The sequence below is a fragment of the Mustela lutreola genome, chromosome 6, assembly GCF_030435805.1.
Source record: "Mustela lutreola isolate mMusLut2 chromosome 6, mMusLut2.pri, whole genome shotgun sequence".
Classification (NCBI taxonomy): Eukaryota; Metazoa; Chordata; class Mammalia; order Carnivora; family Mustelidae; genus Mustela; species Mustela lutreola.
This window is the reverse complement of record NC_081295.1, coordinates 63,480,092-63,498,556: the sequence shown is the minus strand read 5'-3', so window position 1 is coordinate 63,498,556 and position 18,465 is coordinate 63,480,092. Positions and strand designations below refer to the sequence as shown.

The following is an 18,465-nucleotide window of genomic DNA, read 5'->3' as shown; positions in this document are numbered from 1 at the left end:
TTATAGAAGTGTTTAAAAATCTAACATTTACAAAAAGAACTGAGATGCCCAAATATAGTCACAATTTCATAACATTAATGCAAACATGTGCTTTATTCAACTGTACCAAGAAGAAAAGCCAACAGAAGATAAACATGTAAAAAACGTATTTACATATTACAGTCCCATCCTACTTCTCAAGAGATCACTTTTCCAACAAACTCAACCACTCAAAATATAGCCAAGAAGGAAGAAGCCAAAATGGTCTCTGACCAGAGAGCATCACTCACAGGATTATGGCTCAGGATCTTATTATCATCTTTTTTTTTTTTTTTTAATTTATTTATTTGACAGACAGAGGTCACAAGTAGGCAGAGAGACAGGCAGAGACAGAGAGAGGAGGAAGCAGGCCAGTGTGGGGCTCGATCCCAGGACCCTGAGATCATGACCTAAGCCGAAGGCAGAGGCTTTAACCCACTGAGCCACCCAGGCGCCCTTCATTATCATCTTTTGACTGATACTGTCGCAATCAACCAGACTGCCCAGACGCTCCACACCAGGTAACCAATTAGAAATACCAAATCAGACAGTGGTGAGGACAAGAGGCGGGCATGACAGCCTGGACAAAGAGAGCTGATGGCAGTACAGCAGAAGCAGCAGAGGCAACAGGCAGCGGAGACCCACTTCATGCCAAAGCAAAGATCCTGACAAATTTCAGCAGCCTCCAGGGCGTCACCAGGTTCTCAGGTCCCGTGACTACTCACGGTGACACCAAAGCATCAGAACAAGGCTTGACTGTGCTGACGATTGGCAGAGATACTGCACGATGTCATGGAAAGTGTGGGGTCTAGGTCACAAGAAGTAGATTCAACAATCACAGAAAGATAATCATCATACCGTTTCACTTATTTGTGGAACACAAGGGATAGCATGGAGTACATTAGAAGAAAGAAGGGAAACATGAAGGAGGGAAAGTCCAAGGGGGAGACGCACCATGAGAAACTATGAACTCTGGGAAACAAACTGAGGGTTTTAGAGGGAGGTAGGGGGGATGGGTAACCCCGTTGATGGGCATTAAGGAGGGCACAGATTGCAAGAGCACTGGGTGTTACACGCAAAGAGTGAATCACGGAACACTACATCAAAAACTAATGATGTACTCTATGGTGATTAACGTAACACAATAAAAACATTTAAAAAAACAAAAAAACAGGGGCGCCTGGGTGGCTCAGTGGGTTAAGCCGCTGCCTTCGGCTCAGGTCATGATCTCAGGGTCCTGGGATCGAGTCCCGCATCGGGCTCTCTGCTCAGCAGGGAGCCTGCTTCCTCCTCTCTCTCTGCCTTCCTCTCTGCCTACTTGTGATCTCTCTCTGTCGAATAAATAAATAAAATCTTTAAAAAAAAAAAAAAAAAAAACCAGGGGCACCTGGGTGGCTCAGTGGGTCGAATCTCTGCCTTTGGTTCGGGTCGTGATCTCAGGGTCCTGGGATTGAGCCCTGCATTGGGCTCTCTGCTCAGCAGGGAGTTTGCTAGGGGTGCCTGGGTGGCTCAGTGGGTTAAAGCCTCTACCTTTGGCTCATGTCATGATCTCAGGGTCCTGGGATTGAGCCCCGGATCAGGCTCTCTGCTTAGCAGAGAGTGTGCTTCTTCCTCCTCTCTCTCTCTACCTGCCTATCCACCTACTTGAGATCTCTGTCCGTCAAACAAATAAATAAAATCTTAAAACAAACAAACAAACAAACAAACAAAGAAGTAGACTCAAATCCAATCTATACCGTTACTATCTATATGGCTTTGGGTAAGTCACTTAATCTTTCAGGGACTACTTTCCTGCCCCAAAAGGGAATAATGCCATCTGTTCTGCCAATCTCATAGGACCATCATAACAGTGGAATAAGGCCACACCTGTGTGAATACCATGCAAACCATAACCTGCAAACAGACTCTATCTGCAGAGTACACCTTGAAAAGATGTTCATAAGAAATTTTTAAAATTGTTTTAAAATTCTGAAAGATGAATGAGGCAAACTTCTGTTATATGAAAATACAAAGAAATGAAAGGCACGATCCTCTAACATTTTGTATAAGCTAACATGTAGTCCATATGATCACAATTTAGAAAAGTATCTCTAACCAATTACCAGTTTATTACAGTAACCTTATGTTTCAAAGAAAATGCAGCTTTCCCTCCAACACAGACATCACATGTCTGACAGATATAGGCTAGAGTCCAACGATTAGAAAGTGAAGTTAAGTAGCCTCAACTTCTCAAGTGGTTTTCCTCTAAGGGGGACAGACAGTAGGCCAGTAAGCATAATGGCAGAGAAATCTTCAGAATAAGGCAGAAATTCGTCAGACATTGCTATCCATGAGCTTTCCCTTGGGTGAGTTAGCAGGTGCGCATAATCTGCCGGGGGCAGGCTCTGTGACACTGTGCTCCATCAGGCAACAAGGTTAGAAATCATTCAGTCCTGCCTAATTTTTAAGCATTTATCCTTATTCACTGATGTGGTAGGGGTGAGGGGTGCAGAGGTCAACCTAGAAGAGGACTTACTGGGGAGAATGCTTATAAGCTCATGATCGTAGGACAGTTCTCAGAGATGATTTCTGAGATGCACTAAAATCCATACTGCATCTCAAGACACCTCAGATATGTGAGACCTTTCTACCACACAGAGGTAGAAAGGATAGGACAGTGGACCATTCACAGAAACTCTATCATAGTGTGTGACTTCTAAACATGGTAAAGGAGTGACCTGGTACACAAACATATTAAGAACCTACCAAAAGAAGTGAAGTCTACTGAAAGCAGCATTCTGCCTCCTGAAGGCTGTGACCTAGTAAGGGAGTCATCATTTCAGTAGGTCAGGACTGACAATTTCTGCCTAGTAACACAGAATAAAACAAAAGAAAATAGTATCACATGGAGCCATGCAATAATGAAATAGCTTCGCAAAACTTTTGCTTCATTTTATATGCGTGTGTGTGGGTGTGAGTATGTGTGTTCAGTTGACCCTTGAATGACATGGGGATTAGGCGCACCAACTCCTCCCCCACTCCCCCACTCCCACACAGTTGAAAATCTTTGTGCAACTTTTGAACTCTACAATAACTTAACTACTAAATAGCCTACCATTGACTGGAAACCTTACCAATTACATAAAGTCGATTGATACATATTTTGGATGTTATATGTATTATATGCTGTATTCTTACACTAAAGTAAGCTAGAGAAAAGAAAACATTATTAAGAAAAACATAAGGAAGAGAAAATACACTTACAGTACTGTACGGTAATTTATCAGAAAAAAGTCCACATGTAAGTGGACTTACATGTTGTTCAAGGGTCAACTGTATATGCAATGTGTGGAGTATAAACCAATTTAAAGTGCCCTCATTACTCAAGACACAGGCAAAACTTCTGAAAGTCACTGACTTAAAAAGTCAAGTATAATTAAACTTTTCTGGCACTGAAATACTCAAGACATTCACACTATAGTTCCACTCTAGAAGATTCCTTACTCCATCCCAAAGAAGCATTTGTTATAGAACAACGTAGCTCAACTTGCTTGGAAATTAGAGGAAATATTACGAACTGGATTTTTGTTACAACTTTTATTAGTTGAATTTGACATATAACCTTCAAGCTGATTTCCAAAATCAGCTATGGAACTTTTCCTTGGTTCCAATGACACAAGCACACAGATCAAGTGGATAAATCAACACATACCCCCGTGTGTGGGATGTAACCAAGGTCTGATGATCCGAAGGAATGTTGATGGAGAAAAATCCCAACCTCGCCAGCTTCCGAAAACATCAGTAGCACACAAGAATGCTCCAAACACAACAAAGGGTCTCAAAATGGTTTACAAATCAAACAGAAGAGGGATCCTTAGAACAGAACAAAATTCAGGCATTCATACTTACGGACAAAGAATTGGAGAGCTAGCAAAAAAGAAAAATTATTAAAAGACTCTTTTTGTAGGAATAGTGTGTTGACTAACTCTGTAATAAAATTAAGGTAAAAATCAAAGTTCTTTTTCCAGGAAGTCAAAAGCACTCTATGTACTTTCTGATGGTGAAAAAATTATGTAAATAAATAACTACCGGTCAAGATGACCACAGCAACCAAGCCAATACCAGTCACAACCACCCACCAAGATAAATTCACAAACTGTCTTTTGTGTGCTTTGTAAAAGAATCGCCAACCAATCAGGACTGAAGCAGTACACACCTGTGTTCAGGTAGGAATTCTGGTTTATCTCAAAATGTAATCCAGAAACACCTGACACCCAGTTTCTACTTTCGCTGAGGCGTTTCCAGTTACAGAGTAAAAGAGAACCTTCAGAAATAGGGGCAAGGAACTGCACCAACAATAAAATATATTTATTCTCACTCGTTTAAAGTCTACTGAAAAGAAAAAAACAAAGTGATACAGTTTATTGAAATCTTAAGTGCTGGAGGCTTTTTTTTCTTAGAGAAGGATAAACATATATCAAACCCAATCGGATAATTTACGTGTGCCACTAAAATATTTTAACCAGTGGACAGATGAGCCTTTATCCTTGGTTCCACACCTTTTCAACCACGTATAGAAACTTTATTAAGCCATATCTTAAAAACAAACAATCCCCAAATATTCCAAGTGTACAATTAGTTGTACAAACAGCATATTCAGAAACTGGACCGGTCCCTGGAGACTACCATCACTTTACTGAGTTAGAAGACGGGATCAGAAAAAGGGAAGGCAGCATGGAGAACTAAGAGACTCATTTGCTTTTCTCTTATAACCTATCCCAGCTCCTTCCTTCCTCTAGTCTACTGCCTCCTTCTCCCATTATCTTCCACTGATTACTGCTCCCAACACACATTTTCAAAAGTAGTAGGGAATGAAAATGACAAAGTGGAGTCACTCTTTGTTTCCCCAGCCTTAATGAGGGCCTACTCTAGGGAAAGCCCTTTGTTCAGGGTCACTCCAGGTTACTCACTATTCAAGCCTTTTTCTCTTTGAATCTGAGAAAGGCTGGCTCCTTCTACGTTGCTTTCTCAAGGCATTACTCTGTATCAAGTCTACCAGGCAACAGGAGCTCTCAAAATGCAAGAATCCATAAGACAAACCCAGATCATAAAATGAGTCTAGTAAAGGGAAGTACTGGCCAGGAAGTGGCAGGAGGCGGGGGGGGGGGGGGGGGGGGGGTGTGCGACAGCACTGGCTGAGAACTCCAGCTAACAAATCCCCCCAGGGAGACCATCTCAGACACCTGATAGGCAAGCGCCCACCATGTACCATACATATTTAAATAGCCAAAATGTTATGCATCCAGCCGGGTGATGGGTTCTGGCAGGAACTAAGTAAATAATTACTGGCTTAATGTCTCTAATAACTAGTTAGTCATCAAATGTCAGCCATCAACTACAGAGAGCAATCTTGTGATGCCAAATTCAGGAGTACAGAAAAAAGAGGTTCACTAGGCTGAAGAGGGACAGACCCAGAGACATCACTGCAACCAGCTTCTACCCCCCCGCCCAGCCTCATGGAAAGCTCTGTATATAGACAATATGCATGCTGATTATAGGTAAACTCTCCAATCACATTTATTAAGACAGTGATCCCCATAAATATCATCTTTCATCAGGAAGGTTAGAACTACAATGTGAAGACCACCCACATTTCATAAAGCTAGAAAACATACAACAATGCCTTAGAAAATCAGAGATGCTGTGTGACAATAACAAGTAACTATTAAATCCTATTCCCTGAATAAAGAAAGCCTCACGTGAAAATCTGTAGTTCCATAACTGCTTTTCCTCCTGTACCTGTATAATCACTTCCACCAGCACTTTGTCACTTCTCAGCACCCTACGGTGATCTGGCTCAAGTCCAAGTTCTGGTTCCTATGATCCAATCCATTCTGTGCCAAAACCAAGAAATACCTACTCACTATCTTGCAAAGTGTAAAACACTGGATAAGACAGACTAGATTTCAAAGAGCTTCAAATTCAGGTAAAGTAGGAAGCACATGCCCAAAGAGTCTCAATGCAGAGCATGTGCCCTTGAAACAGAAGATACTGGGTCCAAGACTCCAAGATGTTTTCAACATCCTTTCTCTTTCTGAAGATACACACTGGGTTCCCAGTGTCACCAAATCTAAGTTTCTCTGCTTAGTTTTCAGTTCTCCTGAACGACCCTTCCTTGCTATCAAACTATTATTTTTATTAAATACTTACAGTATCCAGACAACATGTACTAAACAAGTTCATTCATGTAATGTGTTATTAATAGGGTCTGGCCATGGCAAGCCATCATTAAACGTTAGCTGTTGGTAATACTTACGGGCAGCTGCACTGATTTAAAGATTTTTTTTTTTTTTTTAATTTGACAGAGAGATTACAAGTAGGCAGAGCAGTAGGCAGAGAAGAGGGAAGCAGGCTCCCCACTGAACAGAGAGCCCTATACGGGGCTAGATCCCAAGACCTTGGGATCATGACCTGAGCTGAAGGCAGAGACTTAACCCACTGAGCCACCCAGGCGCCCCAGCTGCACTGATTTAGACACAGCTTTCAATTTAGTATTTTAACCATTTCAGGATTTGACATAAAAACTGTGGTATATATTACTTGAAGAATTATGTAAAGGAAGTGGCAGCTTCCATTTGGGTTGTGTAGGTTATACAAGCACTTATTTCTACACTGAAATTCTACAGAGTAGTATAGTCTATACTAGGATACGAAATCTTTTGACTTGAGTATCAGTCATGAAGAGATTGCCAACCCCTTGGACAATACCATTAAATACAACCAGACTCAACTGGTAAGCTGACACAGTACCTATAAACATACATTCATTTATTCAAGAAGTGAGCTGTACCTACTGCCCATCTCATTTTATCGAAATGATTGTTAGAATTTAAACAGATGATGTGAGTTGCTCCAGGCCACATTATTACAGAAGTAAAACATTCAGATTTCCTGACCTAATATTCCTTGTATCATTCATTCTCTCTTTCAACTAAAATTTATCCAATACCTACTATGTGCCAGACTTGGGGGAACATTGGTTACCAAAACATACAAGAAAAAAAAAAAAAGTCTCTCCTGCCTTAGAGGTTAAATTTTAGTTTTAGGAGACAGACAATACTGAAAATAAATACAATTGACCCCTAAGCACCAGCAGTTTGAACTGTGCAAGACCATTTATATGTGGATTCTTTTCAATAAGTACAGTACTATAAATATATTATCTCTTCCTTATGATTTTATTATTTTTCTCTAGCTTACTTTACTATAAGAATACAGTATGTGATATAGATAATCTATAAAATATGTTAATCAATTCTTTGTGTTAGAGGTAAGGCTTCTGGTCAAAAGTAGGGGATGAGTAGCTAAGTTTTGGGGGAGTCAAAAGCTATATGGGATTTTTGACTGCACCGGGGTCTGCTCCCCTCAACCTTGTCTCATTTAAGGGCCAACTGTACATTAAGTATACAGTACCTCAGATGGTGGTAAGTGCTTTGGAGAAAAACAGAGATAGGAATAGAAAGGTCAGGATGAGGTCAGAGGTAACAAAGGGTCGCTCAGATGACTTTTGAGCAAAGAGCTGAAAGAGGAGAGGGAGGGAGCAGTGTGCATAGCTGGGACTCTGGGTGGAGGGGAAGGTCAAGTCACAGGGCATGTTCTAAACAGCAAGGGGCCTGGTATGACTTAGAGGACAGTGAGGGGAAGGCACAGGTGATGCAGCTGGAGAAGCCCACGGGGTAGGGCGACACATTTCGTTGTAAAGACTAGTTATCGAGCTACCTGAGAAGGAAAATCATTGAAGAGTTTAAAGCAGAGGAGTTGCATGACATGACTTACGCTTGATGTTTTGCAAGACCACTGAGCCTCCTCTGTCAAATTAGCCTTACTTGGGGGTTGGCAGGAGGGTAGCCAGAGGCGGGGAGAGCAAGGGTGGACGTGGGACCAGTGAAGATGACCTTAAGAGCACCCTGTTGCCTCGCCTTACCAGACATGGCGTCATCCCCTCTCATACCTCATCTCTGTTTCCTAACCAGCTTCCCTAATGGTCCAAACCTTCGTGATCAGACGTTTCCATGAAGCATTTGATCCACACACAGTGTGAGTGAGCAATAGGAAACAGCAGATGCCGCTAAAATTATGTTCCCACAAAGGGAACACTCTCTTTTGCCACCCTCAACAAGCTTCATGGTTGGGAGCACTTGTGAGGTGATGGAGACGTTCGTCAGTACATCGGACACAGAAAGCACACGGTGCTACTAGTACCCGACCCTGTCTGGCATGGTGGCCTCTGCAAACAGCACTATCAACAGGGTCCCACGTGAGTTATGGTGACCCAGTCGGCACCATTTATTGAGCACTTAGCCTGGGGAATAAAAAAGATAATAAGTAAGATTTGGTCTCTGTCCTAAAAGAGTTCACAGTCTAGCTGAAGACACAGACACATAAAATATAAATATCATCCAGCATATAATAAACATAATTACCAAGGTCTGTAGACAGTGGAGAAATAACATAGAGAAAGGAGTATCAGCTTTGCCCCTAAGGGATTAGGGAAGGCTTTACAGAACTCTAAAGAAAGTAGAGAATGTGGAGCAGAAGTCAGCAGGCAGAGGCGGGGACTGGGGCATGGTGACACAGGGCATAGGAGATGGCATGGTGAAAAAGCATTGCATCCATCTGCTACATGGGGAGTTAAAACAGGCAGGGAATGGGGAGGGGTCAGAGGTGCAGGGTCCATGCTACTTTAAGTGAGATAGGCTTCATTGTGTAGGCAATGGGGAGCAACACAAGACTGACCCAATTATATTTGCATTTGGGGAAGACTCAAGGATGGCTCAAAAGGAGACAAGAGTAAGTACAGGTTGTAAGAAAGAGTAGAAGACCTCTCAGAGGAAGGCCGAAACTATAGCTTGGATGGACAAGAAGGTACAGACAGAAGAGACCTGGAGGAGCTAAAACTGATAAGGCTGGAGTTAACGGAAGTATTTCAGAGGCAGTAGTGTCATAAAAAAGAAAAAAAAAAGCCCTTTATTTGAAACTTTGATAGAAAATATTATGGTTAAACCAAAAACCCTTGAAATTACATAGAAATATGACACATTCTGAAATAACTGCAAGAGACTTATAAAAATTAACCCCAATTAATGTTTAGGGTCTTTTGAAATTATTTTAAAAAACAACTGTTTGAAAAGGACAATCTCAAAAAAGTTTTCAAAACTGAGCAAAGCCATCTCCATGAAGAATATAGATTATTAACTTCTAAATGAATGTTCTGACAGTAAGTTACTTCTTTTAACACTCTATTTCTAATAATCTAAATAAGTGTATAATTCTCAAAATAAATCCACAAACTTTTTAAGACAAGTAAGTAAAGGAAGGATATTAGATAAAAACATCATTTCAATATAACTTCATCAATTTAATAACAAATAAGATCATTTTGCAATAAAACAAGGCAGCAAAACAACAGAGATTCCCATCTTCAAAAGAAAAAAATAAGCAAAGGTGAATAAAGGGCAGTTTCAATGAACCAGATAAAATATTAAGTGGCACTCACTGTGTGTCTCTTTCACAGAATGTCAGCTTCGGTAAAACATAAGAAGGAAAACATTACATTCACTGCACAAGAATATCTTCTCATTCCTTTTAGTAAGACTCCAAGATAAACTCCATTTAGCTCTTTTTCCAACGTACATGGTGACCCTCTGAATAAATATTACTTATTTATCTTGTTTTACTTTCAAATTCAGGGGGCTACTTTAGCAATATTTGCCACTACTTTTCAGGTTTCTTTAATGCCATGAAGAAAATGCCCTTAAAACCCAACATTTTAAAGATTTTTATGATCAGAAATAAATCATAGCTATTTACATGGAAACAGGATCTCAACCTTGTAGCTTTTGGTCTTTTGTACCATTTTTTCTGTTGTAATATCTGAAATCATTGCTAATCTAATTATGCACAAGGGTCCTGTTTTCTGCAATTGTTTTACTAGGGAGGACACTGGGATGAAATTACTTGAAATATAACCAACTCCATACTCAACAATTGATTATCTAGTGTATTGATTATTCATTATCCTTAATGCCCAGTAAAGCCATTTTCTGGTCATCTTTTGTATTTCCTGGGATGGAAAGGAACTGAAATTCAAAAGATTCAAATTTGGTAATGTTATTAGCATATCTGATAAAAGTCCTGAAGAAGAGAATGAAAGTAGTGTTTAAATCGAGGCTTTGCATGTCAATTACCCTCTCTGTGTGCTGACCTGCCAATACCAGGATCATCAATCATGCCTCTGCTCAGCTGAACAGAGCTGGAGATACAACAAAACATGCTTTGCTCAATGAGAGGCTACTCTATTATTATTCCACCTCTTTTGGTTTTATTTGACAAGAGAAGGGTAAGTGAGCAAGATGGGGGAGCACAGAATAAATACAAGTCATTAGTTTCCCTTGAGAACCTTCCACAGTGCTGGAAACAAAGCAGGAGCTCATTAAATGTTGTGCAAATCAATGCTAACAGCCAGAAGACCACGCAAAACATGAAAATGCTCAAGATAAAGTTTCTTTATCTGGACCTTCTCATCTAAGACATTCATTTTCCATTTTCCACAATTATCCTGCATGTTTCCCTATAATCCCCTTAGATGTCCTATCTGCTCCTCCACTTAAGTATGAACTCCATGACTTCCCAGGCTGTGTGCTATATTTCTTTGTGCACATAGTACTAAAAATTCCTTCAATAAATGCTCCCACAACTCCATGCGAAAAGCTATATACGGTCTCCCCTACAACTGACTTCTACTTTTTTATTACACAGGCATCCAATGAAACAGCTCATGATTCACTAAATTTATACTCAAGAAGATACTGATTCACATCCTTGATTTTTATAGTTAATTAAGTCAAAACATAATCTGCTATTTTAATGGGTCATATCCCACTAAGAACATAAGAACTGATAACCGCTATTACTTAATTCATTTTTATGTTCCTCAGTACAAATGCCAATAGTTCTGAAGTTCTAAAACTTGCCAGGTGCTGGAACAAAAGAAAATATGCAGGTGCTTACCTGTGATTGCTTTGGACATACCAGTATGTATCTTCTAGTTACTTTTTAGGCTCAGGAAAAGTAGTGTAAATGGAAAGACGCCTATTATAGCATCTAATCTTATAGGAACATTCTCCAAGGAATTTTCAAGCACTGTAGTTTTATCCTTAGTGTCCTGAATGTATGTGACAACATTAAAATGCAAGTCTATAGGTTTGTGTCTTGATAGATATCCATACAGGTAACTACTTAAAAACTTTACTGCGATGGTCCTAACAAGCAACCCAGCATGGAGATTCACTCTCAAAAAGAGCTTCTAAGAACTGCTTTATAAAATGAGCATGCACACAACACGGTACCCACAGGACAGTAAGGATTCAGTGGGCTGACTCTGCAAAGCTATGTGATGGGGATACGGTGGGCGGGGAGCACGCAAGCACTCTGGCCTCGCAGCACCTGCTAGATGGAAGGGAGAAAGGCATAAGGCTGCAGCCCCAGCAGCCAACTATCCCATGGGGGTGGGGAGGACACAGGACACAACCCTGAAGCAAGGCTGACTTGTTAAGCTACACTGACCTACCCCTCGTGCTCACTGCTTGGTGGTGGTGGTGGTGTGTGTGTGTGTGCGGGGGAGGGGAGGCAGGATAACAAGTTTTTAGAAACCTGTGTAGATCAAAAAATGTTACTGTAAGATAGGGTAGTTGGGGAGCAGGGTGAAAGGAAAGTATGTGGTCTCGAATGTATGTGCTCTGGGCAAGCAGATCTAAAGTAAAAGATGCTAGGGCACCTGGGAGGCTCAGTGGGTTAAAGCCTCTACTTTCAGCTCAGGTCACGATCCTAAAGTCCTGGGATCGAGCCCCACGCTGGGCTCTCTGCTTCAGCGGGGAGCCTGCTTCCACCTCTCTCTCTGCCTGCCTCTCTGCCTTCTTGTGATATCTCTCTCTGTCAAATAAATAAATAAATAAATAAATAAAACCTTAAAAGAAATAGTAAGTAAAAGATGCTATACAGGGATGCCTGGGTGGCTCAGTTGGTTAAGCAGCTGCCTTCAGCTCAGGTCATGATCCCAGCGTCCTGGGATCGAGTCCCACATCCGGCTCCTTTCCCTCCGCAGGGAGCCTGCTTCTCCCTCTGACTCTGCCTTCCACTCTGTCTGCCTATGCTAGCTCTCGCTCACTCTCTCTGACAAATAAATAAATAAAATCTTTAAAAAAAAAAAAAAAAGATGCTATACAATTCCTATCAGACGGCTATATCTTCAATGCAAGTTTATTTGCCACCAAATCCTAACGTGCCCATTGGCATTCTTAGCACTGACTGATAATCCCTGCTAGACTTTTAACTTATTTGATACTTATTTTTTTTGTTAAGAAAAAAACTCCAATCTTGAGTAATTTTAGTGAAAGAATGATCCTCTTTTGATCTGGAAGTGTAAACAAATATCACTCCTGTATTTCTCCAAAGGGAAGAACTATTTGAAATAAAGATCAAGTGTCAAAGATCAATGCCCCTGGGACAGGATGTCAAGTTGGGAGCCAATTTTCTTTTGAAAGTCAAATGTAAAAATTTTGATCTACAGGCAGCTTTTAAAGGATTTTCCCCTAGCTGCCTATGACAAAAAATGGCAGTATTACCCATGGCCAATTATTTCTAAATATCATATAAATTTACACACTCTATTGTGCTTCCATGTCTCTTCACAGGGCTACTATATCCCCGATTACATTAAAGGATAAAGGGCACAGTCTTTTGTGTTGTTGCATAAACAAGTCCTCCCTCCTTTTACAAGTCACCCCTCTTCTCCACAACAACCTCATTATTCTTCACAAGTCAAGTGTATAATATTTGCTTCATTTCCCAGCTAAAACTAATACACGCATATTCACAGTTATCTTTCCCTTTAATTTAATTTAGATGGAGCATCTATGATAGAAATCCTAAAGCCACGTGCTCACATGTCTAGAGTCTTTAACGGAAATCTGATGGCAGTTGATCTAAAACAAGTCATAAAAGAACAACCTTTGGCAAAGGCCAACGGAACCAAAACTACACCCTCTGATGACCACAGGACTACTGTATCCGCCCTGCAAACATTCTTGCCTCAAACATTACAACCCACCCATTAACCAAAACCGCAGCTTATTCCTGATTTAGAAGAGCAAATTTCGTGGACTTACTAAACCACACAACTCCAGCCAGAAAGCCTCTTCTCTGTGTGGCAATTATTCCACATTTGAACTAAAAACCTGCATCTTTAAGCTCAGTTATCAGTGGACTGCTGTTAAAGCCCCTTTCCTGACATAATAAACAACTGACATCTTCCGAGAACATTAACTAGTTCCTTCTGTGCCACAGTTTAATAGAGAAGACTTTTTAATATAGAAACTGTTTAACACTCTGTTTAACACACAGCATCCTCGAGGAAGAGTTGTGTTAAATTCTCAGTCCGCAGACCAAAAACACTGTACCATCGGCCCATATGCAACTTATTCTCTCAGGATTCGGATGTTCTGTTTCCCAAAAAATGGGAAAGAACAGGTCGCTGAAAGATTCCAGCGAGGTTTCTCTTGGCACGGGAAGAATGTGATAAACAGGGAAAAAACACAATCAGGAGGAATGTCTGGACTGTGTTCTTTTGTAATACTTAAATAGCGCTCCCCTACCGGGCTTTGCCACAGCACCAAAGGGGGAAACCATCTTAGAACTCTACAGTAAACATTCTAAAAGGGAGAACTCAGAAATTCTAAATACAAAATAGGGGTGTGTTAAGAAATACTGAAATATTTCCCTCTCTCCCACCAGGACTGATATTTTTCTTCATCCCAAGGAAGGCAAAATATGCTAACCCCAAGCAAAGAGGCCAACACTGGTCTGAAAAGGAACTTGAAAGAAATCCAAAAAACTCCTTTTGGCCACAGTATCAAGGGCAAGCCCTTCATGTGTTCCCTTTCCTCGATGTCATTCTAATAACCTGTTTAATTCAAGTGTCTGTGTCCTTCGTCAGTCTTCTTAAAGAAAGACACAAGAAGACTATTCATGATTCCCAAAGTTTTCTCAGTGCATTGTTTCGGTAAAGAGCTCCGTGTCCCAACTTCAAGTTGTAAGAAGACTCCCGTGAGGGTGGCTTACTGTTGAACTTTTCACAAGTCACCTGAGTGTGAGGATCTGCTGAGGGGAAGGGGTGCTGAGGACCTCACTCCCGTGAGGGTGGCTTACTGTTGAACTTTTCACAAGTCACCTGAGTGTGAGGATCTGCTGAGGGGAAGGGGTGCTGAGGACCACTAACAGCTATCTTATCCTTCTTAGGACACAACCTCAAGCTGAATCTAGTTGGAAGAGCACTTTGATTTTAGACATGTAAACAAATGGACGATGCCGAATTCCAATAGAAAAACAAACAAAACTCCTCTAAGGGGGCAAAAAAACCCCAAACAAACAAACAAACAAACAAAACAAACCCCAAAAAACCATGAAGGGAAATCAGTGAAAGAAAATGAATGCTACATTGCAAACCTGCAAGAATGTTTAAATTTAAAAAAAAAAAAAAATCAAGTCACCTTTTCTGGGCTGGGTTCTGTAATTCCAGTTTTCATCATCTGCTTCCACCTGCTGCCCACAAACCGAGAGCTCTCCATCACTGCGAAACAGCCTCTTTGTCTGCCTGGACAAGGAGGAGAAATTGATCCAACTCACAGCACGTGAGAGAGACCCTGAATTTGACTTGAGTCTGAAAGAGCCTTCCTTTTTCATCTTCTTTCACACCACCATCGACTAGAGATAAAGCACAGCCCAGCAAAAAAAGAAGCTCGGCTTCACTATCGTTCCATGTCCTTCCAAGGAACCTGCTCCTTCCCACTTAAATTCAGACAATGTTGAGAGTCAGGCACGGCATTATGCAGGAAGACTGCTTCTAGGTCACCCAGTTACAAAGAAAAGGAAAATGAGGAGTTAGGAAACAAAACAAACAAACAAAAATAATCCTAGCCACACTGTGGCCCTTGGTTTGGTATAAGTTTAAAAACGCAGCAGGGTGTTCGTTTCAGGAACGTTTGTCAGGACTCGGAGAAGAACAAAACCAAGGCACGCCGACTCTTTGGTGTGTGCCCAGCATCCCCTCCTGCGATCCTGCTCCCGTCCCGAGCATCCTCCCCCACGCGGGCAGGGAGCCGCGAGAGCAGCCCTCCGCGGCCGACGGACGGACGGAAGAACTCCTCAGGCTGGAGAAAGAGGTTCGGCGTCAACCCGGGCGCCCCGTGTGAACTTCACCCACCCAGGTGACCCGGGGGAGATCAACGCGGTCGGCTCCCTTGTCGCCGCTCGGCACAGAATCATGACGCGCCCACCTGCCCTCTCTGCGGTCCGTGAACCGCTCAAGATCCACGGGACTCCACAAACAATAAACCGGGCTGCGTGGCTGTCGCCGGGATTACCCGGTACGCGCTCCGGGGAAAGGCGATAGGCTCTCCCCACAGCGAAGGCTCCTCATTGGACACAGAAAACCCCGCCTCCTCCCCACGGGCAACACTTCAGCCCGCAGCTCCAACTTCTGAACTCCTGCAAAGCTGGGCTAAATGCAAGTCTGCGCAGAGTACAGACTTCTGGGAATTAAAAAAAAAAAAAAAAAAAAGAACTTGATTATTAATCGTCAGACCGCACCTCTGAAGGTAGAATTTTGATAAGGAAGTTTAAAAGAGCGTGTAGTTTTATAAACATCGAGCATTCCTCCACTGATCGAGGGATGTCATCAGCTGAGAAAATGTATTTCCGAAGAGAATTAAACTGACTCGGTTATTCCTTCATTCCCAGCTTTCAGCGAAGGTGAAATGCAGCTGTTCATGTACCTGCTGTTGCCTCTCCGGTCTCCCGCCAGCAGCCGGGGTGTGGGATGGGGTGGAGGACCCTCTTCTGCCTCCCGCTGGCAGCCCCTACAGATCATTCCTCTACAGTTTGGAAGGATCTTCATATCATGGAGAACCATCATCTGACAGCTATGTTAGCAGCAATTAGCTGCAGGCTCCTGAGACTCCTAAAACCATGAATCATGACATGCAAAATATTTAGAGCCATATGCTGGAATGCACTGGGTGCAGCATTTCACCCAAGGCCACATAATCCCATGGTCCTGTGGGCGTTAAAAGTCCCCTTACCTTTCCATCACACAGACTTGGGTCAGGCATCCCCTCCCCAAAGCGTTATTCAGAGTAAGACTAATAAGCAACGAGTAGAGAACTGGGTCCAACTCACTTTACTCAGCACTGAGCAAATGTTTCAAAACTAACCCAGTGCAACAGAAAATAAACGCTGATTAAAAATGATAAAACAGAAATTGTGATGCCACCAACTTTGGCTTTCTTTTTCAACATCCCTCTAGCTATTTGGGGTCTTTTCTGGTTCCACATAAATTTTAGGATTATTTGTTCCATTTCTCTGAAAAAAATTGATGGTATTTTGGTAAGGATTGAAACAAGATGAGATTGGGAGGGAGACAAACCGTAAGAGACTCTTAATCTCACAAAACAAACTGAGGGTTGCTGGGAGGTGGGGGGTAGGGACAGGGTGGTTGGGTTATGGACCCTGGGGAGGGTATGTGCTATGGCGAGTGCTGTGAAATGTGTAAGCCTCATGATTCACAGACCTGTACCCCTGGGGCAAATAATACATTATATGTCAATAAAAATAATTTTGAAAAAATTATAAAAGAGTGATTTTGCATCATACATCTACCACCGTTCACCGATATTTTAAGAAAAGGGCTCTAAAAGCATATGAGGACTGAGACCTTTTTAGAAGAAAAACAGAATTGCTGCAAAACATTCCTCAGATGGGACACCTCACACTACCATGGAAACCGTGACACTGAACAGCCATCAAGAACTAAGGGCAAAGCTAAAGGCATCTAGGGGAAACAGAGATTCAGTTGAAAGCTAAAAGGGTCCTCAAGAGCTCATGTAGTTTAAACCCCTCAATTCACAGATGAGGAAATTCAGGCCCAGACATGGCATATGAAATACCCAGTACACTCAGAAGATTCAGGAATGGGACCAGGTCATATCAGATCCCACCGGATTCAAAGTTTTGCTACTTACTGGGGCTGCCAGCTACATCAGCAAGCACTCTGAGCTATTAAACTGGAATGATATCTCTACTTTGATCAATTCCATAAAGGCAAAAATAATATCATTATGCAGAGCACCAGTGCCTGTAATAGTTCGAACATCAAATAATCTTCCTTTTTTTTTCAAATACTCTTTCTGAGTCAAAGACAATTTTGAGAATCTTAAAATACTCAGATTTTAAATTTTAAAAAAATTTAAAATTTTTTTAAAAGACCATGGTGCCAGAAAAATATAAAAAATATAAAAACATCCTGAATGCTGCCTTCTATTTCAGAGGTACGTGGAACCCCTAAAATCCACATATGCATTCTCTAAGGATCTATGGACCTCCCTGAAAAAAAAAAAAAAAAAAAAAAAAAACATTGTGTTTCCTCCCTAATGTCTCCATCCTACAGCTAGATTTTAAATTTAGGAATACCTAAGCTCTGAAATAAACCTTGAACTGTTCCTTACATTCAGGGAGTACTGTTGGATGCTTTTCTAACCCACCCTCCTTGAAGTGTGTGCACCTATAGACACAATAGCAGGGACGAATAGGTGTCATTAGTAACCAGTGTGTTTCCCGCCGGTCCTTCCTATCCTTCCACACATCTGAGAACAAGCCCATGAGAGGGGGCTGGAGGAACACCCACTGCCAAGCAGCCAAGAAGGCCAACTGGTCCATTCAGGGACTAGACTCCAGATTCTTGTTCATTTATGTTAATTAAAAAAAAAGAAAAAGACTCTCCTTCAAAGTAAATGCACACGTATGCTGGACTTCCAACTTAATGTATTTCCCATTATTCACAAGACCTGTGGATATGTCTGTACAATAACGAATTCTCTACTGACCAGCTCTTCTACATTTCTATCATACTGGCGCTTGATGATGAACATCTTGCTTTATGTAAAAGAAGGTCAAATAAATTAACTACCTTTACAACTGCGCCGGAGTTCCCCCATAGCCAAAAGAGAACACAACATTTAAATGTAACAGTTTGGGGCGCCTGGGTAGTTCAGTGGGTTAAAGCCTCTGCCTTCGGCTCCGGTCATGATCCCAGGGTCCTGGGATCGAGCTGTACGGGCTTTCTGTTCAGCAGGGAGCCTGCTTCCTCCTCTCTCTCTGCCTGCCTCTCTGCCTACTTGTGATCTCTATCTGTCAAATAAATAAATAAAATCTTTAAAAAAAAAAGTAACAGCTTAAAACAAAACAGTAAATTAAAGTTTTAATTAGCTTTCACTATCTACGTTAGGTATGTACTCCCATTCGCTTAGGAAATCTTAAGTAGGCTGCTTGAAAAGCTATTACATTCATTCAATCCAT

The 18,465-nt window shown here is 41.6% G+C and overlaps 1 protein-coding gene across 4 annotated transcripts in view; it reads right to left on the bottom strand.

Moving 5' to 3' along the window:
• NHSL1 (NHS like 1) overlaps nucleotides 1–18,465 on the bottom strand; it is a 231,354-nt gene that overhangs the window by 117,757 nt on the left and 95,132 nt on the right. The window contains exon 1 of one of the 4 annotated variants that reach the window (XM_059177428.1): nucleotides 14,604–15,494. The exons of 2 other annotated variants lie outside the window; for them this stretch is intronic. In XM_059177428.1, coding sequence (XP_059033411.1) covers nucleotides 14,604–14,796 — 193 coding nt within the window. In that variant the 5' untranslated portion in view covers nucleotides 14,797–15,494. Of the gene's footprint in view, nucleotides 1–14,603; nucleotides 15,495–18,465 lie in introns of those variants that run through there. One more of the 4 variants, XM_059177429.1, reaches the window with a different exon arrangement.